Consider the following 15,174-nt stretch of genomic DNA (forward strand, 5'->3'; position numbering starts at 1 on the left):
GCTATATTTGGTTTTTTGAAAACAGGGAAGGAGTGATCGGATTGAGCTGAAATTTCGAGGATAAGCCCCAGGCCCTAGGAAAGCTTAACCTCTAAATTTCAGCCCAATCGGACAACGTTAAAGGGGGGCTGTGGTGGGAGGGTCCAAACTTCCGGCCCAGTTTACCCCATGAAGATAAAGTCGGAGGAGGACGAAATTTTGCAAGTTTCTTAGTTTGAGCTTGGGCTACAAAATGCGATTACCGCCGTCTCTCTGCGACCTCTAGGACCTGAAATCGCTTAACATTGCGGTGGGTCGCCTCTTTATAGAGGCACAAGTGTGCCTCCTTGATCAAAACTTCAGAATGCGAAATAGTCTAGAAAATAAGCCTGGGCAACAATTTTTTTTATTTTACCGCGTTGTCCGTTTTCCTCGATCCTGGTAAGAACATAGGTCACGCTGTTGCAATAATTTGAAATCTTTGCCTTAAAACGCAGCGTTACTTTAGTCATAGTTTGAACGGAAACGGACGGATTTCGTATAAACGAACCACGAGTTTCATTTGTCTGTTGAGGAATAGAGCGGAGATTTTGAAAATGAAACTGCATGATTGCATGGAACATTTAAAAATTTTAATTTGATGTCAACTGATTGAAAGGACTAGACCTTGGGCCATATATCGTATAGAATTTTTGGAATTTGATAAGAAACTATATGTATATTTGTTCATTTATGATACTTGAGATTGTTACTAGGTAATCAATGTATTTCAAAAATCAATTGAGGCAACTGTTTGTCTCTTGACTGCCTAAACTGATTAATTAGATTTATTTATAGAAATTACAAACTAACTATTGCTTAATTAAAACACAAAATGAGAAGTAGGCTTAACATTTCTCATTGAGTTCTCATGGAATGATGTGTTTTGATAACACTTAGGTGGCACTCAAACAGGCAAAATAAGAGGGTGGTGGGAATTTACCCCCCAGCAATTACCCCCTGAAAATCCCCCCCCCCCTGCAGAAAATACACCCACATAAAAATAAGGCTTTCCAAATTTGAGAATTTATTTGAGTTTTTCTTTTTATTAGGCTATATACCAAGGACAGCAAAAACAAAATCTTACTGTTTGTGTATTGTTACTGTTAATGTAACAAGGACAGTGAGAACAATTCTCACTGTTACTGCACTGTTACTGAAATGTACTTTTACAATTAACATACCAAGGACAGCAAAAACAAAATCTTACTGTTACTGTTAGTGTACTGTTACTGTTAAAGCAATAAGGACAGTGAGAACAAAATCACACTGTACTGAAATGTACTGTTACTATTAAAGTACCAAGGATAGTGAAAACACAATCTTACTGTTACTGTTAGTGTACTGTTACTGTTAAAGTAACAAGGACAGTTAGAACAAAATCTAACTGTTACTGTACTCTTACTAAAATGTACTGTCACTATTAAAGTACCAAGGACAGCAAATGAAATCTTACTGTTAGTATACTGTTGCTGTTAAAGTAACAAAAAAGGGAATATATCATAACATTTGGTTAATAAAACCCATTATTTTTTTTTAAAAACAAAATCAGTAAACTTTTGCACACAACCTAGAGCCATATTTATTCCCATAAGGGGGGAGGGGTGCAATTATGATCACAAGCATTACATTATTTTGTTTGGAAATTGAATTAAAAGGAAAATCTATTTGTATATTTTTTTTTTGAATTTCTGCCCTATACTATAGTCTAAGCATGGGTATACAGAGGAGGGGCAGCTGCCCCCCCCCCCGAGAACTTCAAACTTACACTAGATAGAGCTTAAAAAGTAGATAGTTGAAAAAAGGTAGATGGCTATTTATTTATAAAAATTACAAACTAACTATTGTTTAATTGAAACACAAAATGAGAAGTAGGCTTAACACGTCTCATAGAGTTCTCATGGAATGTTTTTTTTTATAACACTTAGGCAGTGCTCAAACAAGCAACATAAGAGGGTGGTCAGCATTAACCCACCTGAAAAAGGTGCGGATAAATTCCCCTTTAACTTTAGAATGCAGATGACCTGGCAATAGAAGCAGGATGTACAGTAAGAAGTGATTTGTCTAGGCTATGCCCTGCCTCTATTAAACAGTAACTATGCAACTTTATAACCCAATTGACTAAATAATACAAAGTAAGAAATGGTAAATGTGCAGTTTAGATCCACCTCATTAAAACAACTTATTTCTAACTTGTATTATTCAGTCAATTGAGCTGTAAAGTTGCATAGACCATACATTAGAAGCAGATTATAAACAAGTCATGTCTTACTGTATATCCCGGTCCTATGGGTAGGGCCTTTGCACCTTATACTACAGGGGGAACTAAACTTCACCTTTACTGTAAGAAATAAGTTGTTTTTATTGTGGGGAACTAATCTGCAGCTTCACTCTAGCCAGGAGCTAGGCTCCCTTTAGGCTTGGATTGCATTTATCACCAATGAAAACAGAACTATTTAAATTTTTGAATTTATCACCAATGAACACAGAACTTGGGTTTGAACCTGGTATTTCTGTGGGTTCCAGATTCATGGAACCTGGGTTCAAACATGGACAGAACCTGGCAGCTAAATAGCTTGGAAGCAGATTTGTGTTGAACCTGCAACCCTAAAAATGCTTAATCTAGAACTTGATAGCAACCTGTTTTCAAACCTGGTGCCTGAAAACAAGGCTCTGATGAGGATGAAGAGGTCAGAAGAATTGAAAGCTGAAGCTATAGTTGGGTGCTTTCCTTGTTGTAATCATAATTAATGATGTTTTTTTTTTACTGAAATCTGTTCCACATCACCAATATTAAAAATAATAGACCCTGCCCACTGCTTATTTCTGTTCCTTGTTTGTAAAATAATTAAATAAAAAAAAAAGGTTTTCTGAGGGAAGTAAAGAGCAAAGTTGAAACCCAAAACAAACAAAACTATTACTTCACAGCCTATCTAACATATAGGCTATCAATAAAACTAGTGCAAATAAATCAACTGGTGATATTTCCCTATGTTTGTAGGATTACAAAAACTAGCACTTTACTGAAAACACAAAAAGCCAAGTAAAAAACAAGAATATTGATTTTGGAGTCAAAAGTAAATACATAGCCTCACAACAACAAACTGATCTATAACACTTTTTGTGGTCTTACAGGAGCTGTGATATCAGTAACTTTCAATATACAATAATTTTTTTTTAATAACTTAGCCATAAAAATAATAAGCTTACAGTCATTAAACAGAATAAGAAATAATGGATTGACTAATCGGGTAACATCTTGGTCTTACCTAGTATTACTCAAAATAAAGAACATATCAACCATAATATGAACTCTGGAGATCCTGTTATTTCTCTCTATAAAACAGAGAATTTCAAGTTGTGATACAAATTTTAAAGCGAGTCTGTAGTCTTAATACTAAGAAGATTCCTTTACCTCAAACTTGTCTACAAAATAATCATAAAATGTCTTTTTCAGATCCAAAATGATAGTCAATCATTGTACTGAGCTCATTGTGCAGAAGTGATGCCAAATTAAACAAACAAAAATAAATAAATAAAGCAACAGTCTAAAAAGGCTTTACTTTTATACTGTTAAAAGTGCTGTTAAATGTTTATTTTTACCATACCAAAACTCTTGTATTGTTTTGTGTTTTCAGTTAAGTGCTAGTTTTCTGTAATCCTACAAACATAGCGAAATATCACCAGTTGATTTATTTGCACTAGTTTTATTGATATATGTTAGATATGCTGTGAAGTAATAATTTTTGTTTGTTTAAGTTTCAACTTTCCTCTTTACTTCTCTTGGAAAAACTTTGTTTTTTAAAATTAATCTCTGCCTGCTTTTGATTAAAATTTAGCTTAGAAACAACACTGTCATGATCTTTTTTATTTTACAGAATAACTTTTGTTCTTTTTAAGTTTTAATGTTGCTCCTTAGTTTTGGTTCAAAATTTTTGTTTTATATAATTTCTAATCACTTTGAATCTAGGGAAAAATAGTCTCGTTTTTTGCATATTTTTTTAAGAAGAAATAGGCCTTTAATTCTCTGTTTTAAAACGATAAATTTAGTAGCACTTAAGAAAGTAGCTCTAGGCAAGTAGCTTTGACACAAAAGGTTAACTAAGGCAGGTTTGCATATTGACATGCTTGTGGGAAATTTTGCTAGCTCAACAGAAATGTGCCTTTAGGCTTAGGGAGTTATTTGACCTGTCCCTAAATATAAAAGCCATTCATTACTTACAAATGAATCGAAATTTCAAAAAAGATAATTTCTTGTGTAGGTACAATAAATGGTATTATAAACTAAGTTTGTTTTTATTTCAAAAATTTTGGGATGAATTACCTCGATTCTCTTATAGAACTGTTTTCATTTGTTTTTGTTCCTCTTTGGATGCAAAATCTTGCTTATGGAGAGAATATTACAGCGGAATTGTCAAGTAAATAATTTGAATATGTAAGTGTAACAATAAGTAATCCTTCTTTTAATATATAACTTTGAGTGGTTTCAGAACCACATGCCTACGCTTCTCCAACCACTAAGTGGCAAGGGGTTAGGGTCAGGAATTTAATTTCCTATTGGACACAGGGAGCAACTGCCTCTCCCACACCACAGAATTCCCTCAAAACCAGTCCCCCCCCCCCGGTGAAATTTAGTTTCTCCAAAAATGTTGTCAAAATCAAGATAAGCCTGCATAATTTAAGCATCCACTGACACAGGTCAGTTTTTTTTAGTACATCTTCACCTTTTTTATTACTATATGGCTCATTTTTAAGTTTTCTCTGTCATTTTCACTGTCATGATCTTTTTTATTTTACAGAATAACTTTTGTTCTTTTTAAGTTTTAATGTTGCTCCTTAGTTTTGGTTCAAAATTTTTGTTTTATATAATTTCTAATCACTTTGAATCTAGGGAAAAATAGTCTCGTTTTTTGCATATTTTTGTCCCCAAATAGAAAAGCCATTCATTACTTACAAATGAATCAAAATTTCTAAAAATATTATTTCTTGTGTAGGTACAATAAATGGTATTATAAACTAAGTTTGTTTTTATTTCAAAAATTTTGGGATGAATTACCTCGATTCTCTTATAGAACTGTTTTCATTTGTTTTTCTTCCTCTTTAGATGCACAATGTTACGTATGGAGAGAATATTACATCGGAATTGTCAAGGAAAGAATTTGAATAAGTAAATACTATAATAAGTAATCCTTCTTTTAATATACAGCTTTGAGCGGTTCTAGAACTACATACCTGCACTTCTCCAACCCCTAAGTGGCAAGGGGTTGGGGTCAGGAATTTAATTTCCTATTGGACACAGGGAGCAACTGCCTCTCCCACACCACAGAATTCCCTCAAAACCAGTCCCCCCCCCCAGGTGAAATTTAGTTTCTCCAAAAATGTTGTCAAAATCAAGATAAGCCTGCATAATTTAAGCATCCACTGACACAGGTCAGTTTTTTTTAGTACATCTTTACCTTTTTTATTACTATATGGCTCGTTTTTAAGTTTTCTCTGACATTTTCACTTGATTTGGGAAAATTGGCTCCAGATTTTACACCCCCGCCCCCTCATACAGGATTTTGACAAAATTACGCCATACATTGGGGTATGGATTTAGTGATCTACTAAAAATGTTGTTGCAAACCATGAACTGGATGACCTCTATTCCCTTTTGAATCAAATTGCCTGACAAAATACCTTCCTGGGACATGGTTTAAGAAATCAGTGTATCACATTTATAAAAACAGTGAAATTATTTGAAAATGATCATATAGAAGGGGACAAAACTGTGATTAAAAAAACAAAAAAAAATTAGGAATTGAATCCAAGACACTCTAATTTGAAGTAGCTGTACTAACAGAACCACGCCTCTAATACTCTTATTGGATATATTGGATTTTGTACCTTAATTGCATAGCTTATTAAGGGAGTTTGGAGGAGGAACATACGGGAGGTGTTTTTGCAAACCTCAAATTAAGGGTTTTGGACCATAATTATTTCAATGATGATATTGTTTTATACTTCCAAGATTTTCAAACAGTTTGTGGTAACAAACTGTAAGTAAGAGGTAACCTGGCTCAATAGTAAGTGAAACTCTACAAAACGGAATTTTTATATCAATAGATACATCAAAAGAATTGGATTTTTATGCTGATTTTTGATATATAAGTTTCATCAAGTTTAGTCTTACCCATCAAAAGTTATGAGCCTGAGAAAATTTGCCTTATTTTGGAAAAAAGAGGTAAACACCCCCTAAAAGTAATAGAATCTTAATGAAAATCGCACCATCAGATTCAGAGTATCAGAGAACCATGCTGCAGAGGTTTCAAGCTCCTATCTGTAAAAATGTGGAATCTTGTTTTTTTTTGCCAGAAGAAAGATTACAGATGCATGTTCATTTTTTTTCCCAGGGGTGATCGTATTGGCCCTGTGATCCTAGAATGTCATGAGAAGGCTCATTTGAATGGGAATTAAAAGTTATAGTGCCCTTTTAAGTGACTAAAAAATTGGAGGGCTGATAACTTCTTTGTGTGGTTACAATTCAGGGTATATATTTGCACATTTGGGGGGGGAGGGGACGTGAATTTGAATTTCCAATAGAAGTGACTATTATATTTGCAAGAGCATAAAAAAAGGCATCAAGTGGTATGTTCACTTTATTCTTAAGTCAATAATATAAACTGCAAAAAATTTACCCCTAGCCTACATCAAACAAACTGATAGGCCTGTTAGCCAACCTCTGACTAAAGTTTTACAAAACTAAAAAAAAATTATTGATCAGGGTAAACATAAATTCGTTGGGATGCTAATTTATAACATTTTAAATGAGGAGTTCTTTGTTAGGCTTATCCTGGAAAGAAGAAGTTTGCCTAGGTAAAGTTAAGGCCTTTTTTCTTCAACCAGTTGGTTCAACCAGGTACAGAATTAGGCTAGTTCAATCCTGCTTGGAGTTTAATGCAAAAATTAATGATGCTTCACCTAAAAAAAACAATGTACCCGGCTCTCCCACCCCCCTAATGTGCAAATATATACCCTAAATTGTCAACAGCAAAGTTTTGAATTGCAAAATTTAGTGCTATTTTTGTTGACAGCATTAGAAAAATTAAAATGCTTGGAAAACGGTTTATATTTGAGTTGCCTAATAAATGAGGTCTCAATTGTTAGAAATAAGTATGTTTGGAATATATTACTCTTGAACTACTTGTTTATAAACTGATGATATGTTTTTAACCCCTTTTACATAACTTAACTAGCGTTGATAACTTCTTTGTGTGGTTACAAAAATGAAATACCATTGGGGCCCCTTTAAATTCTCAAGATGTAATTAGCCCCAGAAGCAATGATTGAATTATGAAAGAGCATAAAAAAAGGCATTAAATGATGTTTTCACTTTCATCCTAGCTAAATTATTGCATCACCTGGGAATTCACCTTTTGAAATACCTACCTCCATTCCTTCTCCCTCTAGTGGGCAGTGACCTTTGATGACCTTTAAAAATCTTTATGTTAAGAAAGCAACATCTTCCTGGGTAAATTTGCAGGTGGAACTATAATTTAGCTAGGATGAAAGTGAAAACATCATTTGATGTCTTTTTTTATGTCTTTTTTTATGTCTTTTTTTATGCTCATAATTCAATAATTGCTTCTGTTGCAAATTGCATCTTGAGCCCTTAAAGGGGTCCCAAAGATATTCTATTTTTGTAACCACACAAAGAAGTTATCAACACTAGTTAAGTTATTGAAAAGTTGTTAAAAACATATCACTAGTTTATAAATAAGTTATTCAAGAGTAATATATTCCAGAATAATTATTTATAACAATTAAAACCTCATTTAAGGGCTAGGCACACGTAGCTGATTTTGGGAACCGATTTCAGCAAGGATGTATTCCACGTCCAGTGATTATAATTAATGATGCTAAGAGGCTGGGCTTAGTGAAGTTTTTTGGTGATTAATCATCATTAATTACGTTCTAAACAAGGAATGTACTAGGGCTTTAGAGCTTTAGGCATATAATTAATGATGATTAATCACCAAAAAACGCCTCTAAGCCCCGCCTCTTGACATCATTAATTATAATCACTCGACGTGGAATACACCCTTGCTGAAATCGGTTCCCGAAATCAGCTGCGTGTGCCTAGCCCTTTATTGTGCGACTCAAATAGCCTATAAACCGTTTTCCTAACGTTTCAAGTTTTTCAAATGCCATTTACAAAAATAGTGCTGAATTTTGCGATTCAAAACTTTGCTGTCAACAATTCAGGGCATAGCTAATTCAGGGTATATATTTGCACATTAGGGGGGTGGAGGTACGTAATTTCATGGTAACTGCAGTGGGCCATACAATTTAGCTTGGGTGAAAGTGAAATCATCATTTGATGCTTTTTTATGCTCTTTCACAATTCATATAAAATACCTTGGGGCCCCTTTAAGGGCTCAAGATGCAATTTGCAGCAGAAGCAATTATTGAATTATGATAGAACATAAAAAAGGCATCAAATGATGTTTTCACTTTCATCCTAGCTAAATTATAGTGCCACCTGGGAATTTACCTCTTGCAGAACAGATCTTCTGCTTAAATGAGTACAAAGTACAAGAAAACTGTGTTTGGCTTCACAACTTTGCTCAGTACTGATTTATGAGGTTTCAAAGAATTGCAAACACTGTTCCTAATTTTAGAAAAAAAAAATTGAAATGAATTAAAATTCTACTCAAATAACAGAAATTTCATTTTCAGAACTTTAACAAGAAAAAGGAACTGATAACTAAGAGTTAAGGTAAAATTTTGGGTGTAAATGTGTGAACATGCCAGGTCATATGGAGACATGTAGAAAACAATTCTTACTTCATAATATGCAAAATGGTACTTATTTAGAATCTTGTAGTCAGGCAAGAAGTGAAGTTTCATTTAAGCTAATGAAAAAAAAAATAGGATGAAAATATAATAGTTCAGAAACAAATTTGGTCTATATATTTGCACATTAAGGGGGGGGGGGGTAAAGCATAGCATATATTAAAGCTGTAACCTAACCTAGGTACCTGTTTTTGCCCCTTCAACCCCAAGAAACTAAAGTTTAAACATTTGTCATAGAGTGAGCAATACCTCACAAGGCAGCAAAAATGAGTTTTTTATATAGCATCTTTGAAATTTGAAGCGGTCTTTCTTGTGTGACTACCGGATTCTAAATAAGCACCTGCAAAATTAACATATTTTCCAGGGGGAGCACCTTTATCCTCACTATTTTCCTTGTTTTTCCAGTTTTTCAATGACATTTTTCATTTTTATGTCTATTCTCTAAGTCTTGAAAATTGTTTATAAAACAAACACCCAAGAGCCATCTAGCTAATCTAACCTAACTGAACCTAAATTTAAGAATATTTGCCTCTTTGTATCTTTTTGGTAGATGGCAGCGAGGGTGTTGAACTTTCATATATAGACTATTTGAAAACGGATAAATTCAGTGAAATCTGTTTATTTTTCACAATTTTGTTAAAAAAAATTGTACAACAGTGAAAATAGTGACGATAAAGGTGCTCCCCCTGGAAAATATGTTAACTAGGAAAATTTTGCATATTATGAAGTATGAATTGTTTTCTTAACATGTCTCATTATTACCTGGCATGGTCATACATTTATACCAAATGTTGTTTTGTCAAAATTTCAATAGTTATAGATCTTTCAAGTAGGCATATGTCTAAGCCTTAGAAATCAGGAGAAAGTTAACATGGAAGCTAGGCAATAACTTCCCAGAGCATGTTTTTGGCCCTGGATTTATTGCTAAAAGTTCCATTTTCCTAACCTACCCCCTTTCCAATATATCAAAAAGTAGCTAAACTAGAATTTCACCATTTGCATTTCTAACAGCACACACCCCCTCCCTTTTTTCTCGGAGGCAGCCACAAATAACACACTCCTCAGTTGTTTCTCATTTCTTGAAACATTACCTTAAATTACCTTAAATCACATCTTCTAGCAATTAAGGTTGAACAAAAAAAAGGCACAAGTCACAATTTTGGTGATAACTTTCTTTATTTGAGTCATTAGTTTAGGAGTATTATTGCCTATGTTGCGACTTGACCAAACATTGTAACCTATTAGCCTATATATGCACACAGCTACACAAATGTTAAGCTTTCAGATGTGTTCCTAACTTTTCATTATCATTTTCTAATTGTGAATGGGGGTAAAGTTAATTTCTGACAAAAATGAATGTTATAGGCTACTTGGATTCAGGATGGAATTCTGGGAATACATTTGCACATTAGGGGGTGGAGGTATATACTCCCACCCCCTAATATAACTAAATATATAGGTTTACCTGAAAGAATTAAGATCTTTCAGACAAATCTGGTTTAAAAATGAGGGGAGAGATAGAAGGAAACATTAAAATCTGACATTATCATCTCCAACAGTTATATCACTGTGAAATCTTGGAGATTACCTTAAAACTAGGGATAATAAGATCACTGATATTGTTTCAGCACTAACAAAACTTTTGAAACTACACTAAATAGGTTAAACTTGCAGCTTAGGAACCAAAATTGATCAACTAAACACCTAGTGTGAGTACAAAGTAATTCTTGACATTCTGGGTTAACTCTGAATACAGTCAAGTATGTTGTGCTGCCCTCTCCCCTCCTCCCCCAGTGGCTGTTTTCTTAGCCCTTAGAAATTTTGAGCCTTGTTTTACTTGCCTGTGATTTCAGAAATCAGGTAACAATTTGGTAAAATCTACAAAGTTTGCCCCCCTCCAGTGAAAAGAGGCTTGGGATGCTCCTGGTGGGAAGCTTTTTAGATCATTATTAGATATACTGCAGATTGCTGCATCAGAATCTCGATGATCAGAAATATAGTAATCTTATTTGAAGCACAAAGAACAGCAATAGAGAGAATCTTCTAAGTATATTACATGATTATAAATAGAAATATTTAGATACAAGACAAATCATTTGTGTCATTGGTCAAGTGTGGAGCACATGTTATACAAGCCAACACTAACTGTGAAATAGTACCAGGAGATATGCATTTTCTCATGCACCAAGCTGGTGATTTCCATTCTGCTTTTGCTGAGTAATGACCTATCTTAATTCCATGCAAAAAGTTATATGTCACCTTGTTAGTCATAGCAGTTTAGAATGGCTATCTTGCTGTTTCAACAATGCAGATTTTTTTTTTTTTTGTATTTTATTCTTTATTCAAGCACATGTTAGCACAAGCCATGTTATACATGTTAGCACAAGCCATGCACAAGCCTTTTTTAGCACATGTTATACAAGCCAACACTAACTGTGAAATAGTACCAGGAGATATGCATTTTCTCATGCACCAAGCTGGTGATTTCCAATCTGCTTTTGCTGAGTAATGACCTATCTTAATTCCCTGCAAAAAGTGATGTGTCACCTTGTTAGTCATACCAGTTTAGAATGGCTATCTTGCTGTTTCAACAATGCAGATTTTTTTTTTGTATTTTATTCTTTTATTCTGCAATCACAGTGTGATGTAGGCATATTGTACATCCAAAAAGAATTGTGAATGTCTAGCCAGGATGCTATTGCCCTACACAGTAATTAGAGAAGCACATAAGTTTGTGTACTACTGAGTGTTCAGCCACTGTAGTTCCTCATTTAACTTAGTAAATCTTCTGCTTTGTTTTCAAATAACCTTATATGCATTTTGTTGATTTCCTTATAAGAACAGCATATTGTCACTATCTCGAATGATCAAAGTTTACCACCTTCTTTGTAGAGCTTTTCTCTTAATTTTTCACTTTTTTAAGGCAAATATTGGTCTTTTTCAATCTGTCTCTCTGTTAGATCTGTGCTGGCCCAGTGGGACAGTAGGCAAAGGTCCTACTCATGTAAAGTAATATTGCCCTTTGTCTTTTTAGTCATGTCTTTTTCTCCCTTTCTGTCTTGTTTTTATATTTGTCTTGTATTTGATCTGTATTGTCTATTTCATCTTTGGTCTATCTGCTTTTGCTGAGTAATGACCTATCTTAATTCCCTGCAAAAAGTGATATGTCACCTTGTTAGTCATACCAGTTTAGAATGGCTATCTTGCTGTTTCAACAATGCAGATTTTTTTTTTTGTATTTTATTCTTTTATTCTACAATCACAGTCTGATGTAGGCATATTGTACATCCAAAAAGAATTGTGAATGTCTAGCCAGGATGCTATTGCCCTACACAGTAATTAGAGAAGCACATAAGTTTTTGTACTACTGAGTGTTCAGCCACTGTAGTTCCTCATTTAACTTAGTAAATCTTCTGCTTTGTTTTGAAATAACCTTATATGCTTTTTGTTGATTTCCTTATAAGAACAGCATATTGTCACTATCTCGAATGATCGAAGTTTACCACCTTCTTTGTAGAGCTTTTCTCTTAATTTTTCACTTTTTTAAGGCAAATATTGTTCTTTTTCAATCTGTCTCTCTGTCAGATCTGTGCTGGCCCAGTGGGACAGTAGGCAAAGGTCCTACTCATGTAAAGTAATATTGCCCTTTGTCTTTTTAGTCATGTCTTTTTCTCCCTTTCTGTCTTGTTTTTATATTTGTCTTGTATTTGATCTGTATTGTCTATTTCATCTTTGGTCTATCAGTATTTTATCTTTTCACTCTAAATTAGTTTTTTTCTTTTTATCACTGTTATCTTTTTCTTATTGTCATGTTTAGGTGCAAAACTTGTGCTTAAGTATAGGATTGGACTCAGATTGAGTGAAGGACTGGTAAGACATATATGAAATTACCCAATTAGAAAATTGGCCCTTTGTTTTCTAGGAAAAAGACTCTTAAAATCCAAAGTCTGATCACCTGTGGAAATAACTTATCTAAGGGATTGAATAAGAAATTCATTTTGACTGTGAAACAATGGATGCAAGAGGTGTTTTTGATGAAGCCACAGTTAAGCAAGGTAAGTGGAAGTTCTAAGAATTTGGCCTAGTTTTTGTGTACAGAATTTACATTTTATCCTTGTTTCTATTCAATGAAAATTTAGTAAGTATGTCATAAATTCTAATATTGCCTAAAATTGAACGAATAAATTTATCTTATTTATGAGTGATCTTAGACCAAAGCATAGGAAAAGGACTGAGGGGTTTTTTCAAAGGGTTTGGGTGTAAATATAAAAATATTGTATGTTTTGATAAAAATTATTTTTTGGGGAAAATAGGATCCTTGGATTCTAATTTATGATTATCTTTGTTGTTTGCAGGTATGATTATTTTAATGAAATTCTTACAGAGGATTTTTATGTATTGTTTCAAGTCACCCCATGCAAAGATTCAGTCTTATGGAATTCCTGGGAACAAAAAGAAATCAAACTTCAGCAGAACATAATTTAGGTAAATAATTAGGTTAGGTTTAATTTTGGTATTCTTTTTCATTCTATGGATGTATTATTGAAATGAGATTCACAGCATGTCTCTTCAATGAAGGTATAAATCACTGTTGATAGTGTCCTTTATTATTGCAGAAATAAACTTGAAAAAGAGTTATTTGCATTTGTGTAACTAAATAATTATCACAGTAGTAAAAAATGAAGGCTAAATTGTATTACTTTTACGATCACAAAGAAAACAGACTAAAGAAAAAATAGTCAATTGTTCTTTTAAGATTCTGCTAAACATATATTCTTACAGAGCAACATTGTATGCAAAACGGAAAAATAAAAATATTGTCAATCAGGCTAGGATTTTTTTGAAACTTTAATTTTCAGGGAGATAACATTTTGTGCAGGAAAATCACAAAAATATGTAAAAAGTTGAACTGCTGGGAAGGCACTTTCTAGTTAAAAATATTTACTATGACATCAAAATCAAGCATGAAAATCCTTTGAAGAAAACCATACCCCTCCCAGTTCAGGGTTACCAAATGTCATCTTTTCAGATATGTTGTTCTTTCAACCTCTGTCCTTTTGAAACAACTTAATTGATCTGATTTCCCAATGAAGGGGAATGGTTGTAAAGAATCTTCTGCATAAAATGAGGGAATTTCTGAGTGAGAATTTCCCTTGGGTGGGGGGAGGGGGCTGTCCAAGAATGAATTAATTTGGTTTAACTTAATCAAAAGAAACCATTTGGATCCTTGTTGCCAAAAGGGTGCATTTGCAATATTTCAGAAACAGCTAATCATATTATTTTGAAATCTTAAGGACATGTTAAACTAAATTAAAATAAATTACTGACTTCCAGGTTGTCAAAATGGCATATTTACAATATCTCAGAAACATCTGAAGTTATCAAGTTGAAAATTTCAGGGACTTTTCAGAGGGGTGTTGAACTAAATCAAAAGACACTAAATGCATCCAGTTTGTCAAAAGAATGTATCTGCAGTATATTAGTAATGGCTAAGGGTGTTAAGTTGAAACTTTCAGGGCAAGTTAAACTTCATAATAAGACTGTGTGCATTTGTGACACCCAGGTTGTTGGAAGTGCATCTCTGCAACACATGATAAACAGATTAGGGTATTAGGAGATTTATGGGGTTTATTGAACTTAATCAAAAGGTATTATGTGCATCAGTGTTGTTAGAAGGGTAAAGCTGCAATGTCTCAGGAACAGCTAAGGGTATTAAGTTGAAACCTCCTAGGAAAGTTGAAGACTATGTTAAGCTAAATTAAAAGACGCTGCACATCCAGGATGTCAAAATTGTGTGTCTATAATATTGCAAAAAAATGGCTAACAGCATTAAATTGAAACTTTCAGGGTATGTTGAACTAAATCATAACACAGTGTTTGCATCTAAGGAAACGGCTTAGGGTTTTTATCTGAAACTTTCAGGGAAATTTGACCTAATCAAAAGACAGTATGTGCATCCATACTCATAAAAGGTCATATCTACAATATCTCATGAATGGTCGAGGAGAAATACGTTGAAGCTTTCAGGGAATGTTGAGGAGGGCGTTGAACTATAAATAAAACATGACGTGCATTCAGGTTGTAAAAAGTGGGTATCTATGTTCAGACATGTCTAAGGGTATAAATTGAGGGGTTAAGGGCCCAGTTGAACCTTTGAGGTAATATCAGACCAAGTAATCAAGTAGATTTTGAAAATTAATTAGGGAGAAGTTTCAAAGGGGTTTATCAAGGGCAATATAGTTTTGAAAAAATGTGTATCTGAATTGATGCTTAGTGCAAAATATTCTTTTTTCAATTCTGATTTGCTTTCAATTTTGGCCA

At 33.7% G+C, this 15,174-nt stretch overlaps 1 protein-coding gene across 6 annotated transcripts in view; it reads left to right on the forward strand.

The window, feature by feature from the left end:
• The first annotated feature begins 571 nt into the window (after positions 1-571).
• The window catches only part of LOC148941672 (uncharacterized), a 54,133-nt gene continuing 39,530 nt past the window's right edge, over positions 572-15,174 (forward strand). For 3 of the 6 annotated variants that reach the window (XM_089103862.1, XM_089103857.1, XM_089103864.1), the window contains exons 1-2: positions 601-734; positions 12,776-12,908. In XM_089103862.1, coding sequence (XP_088959988.1) covers positions 12,866-12,908 — 43 coding nt within the window. In that variant the 5' untranslated portion in view covers positions 601-734; positions 12,776-12,865. Of the gene's footprint in view, positions 735-8,699; positions 8,777-12,775; positions 12,909-15,174 lie in introns of those variants that run through there. The other 3 variants (XM_089103860.1, XM_089103859.1, XM_089103861.1) reach the window with 3 other exon arrangements.

The sequence above is a fragment of the Artemia sp. Qi Xiang Cuo genome, chromosome 18 (assembly GCF_049724085.1).
Source record: "Artemia sp. Qi Xiang Cuo chromosome 18, ASM4972408v1, whole genome shotgun sequence".
NCBI lineage: Eukaryota > Metazoa > Arthropoda > Branchiopoda > Anostraca > Artemiidae > Artemia > Artemia sp. Qi Xiang Cuo.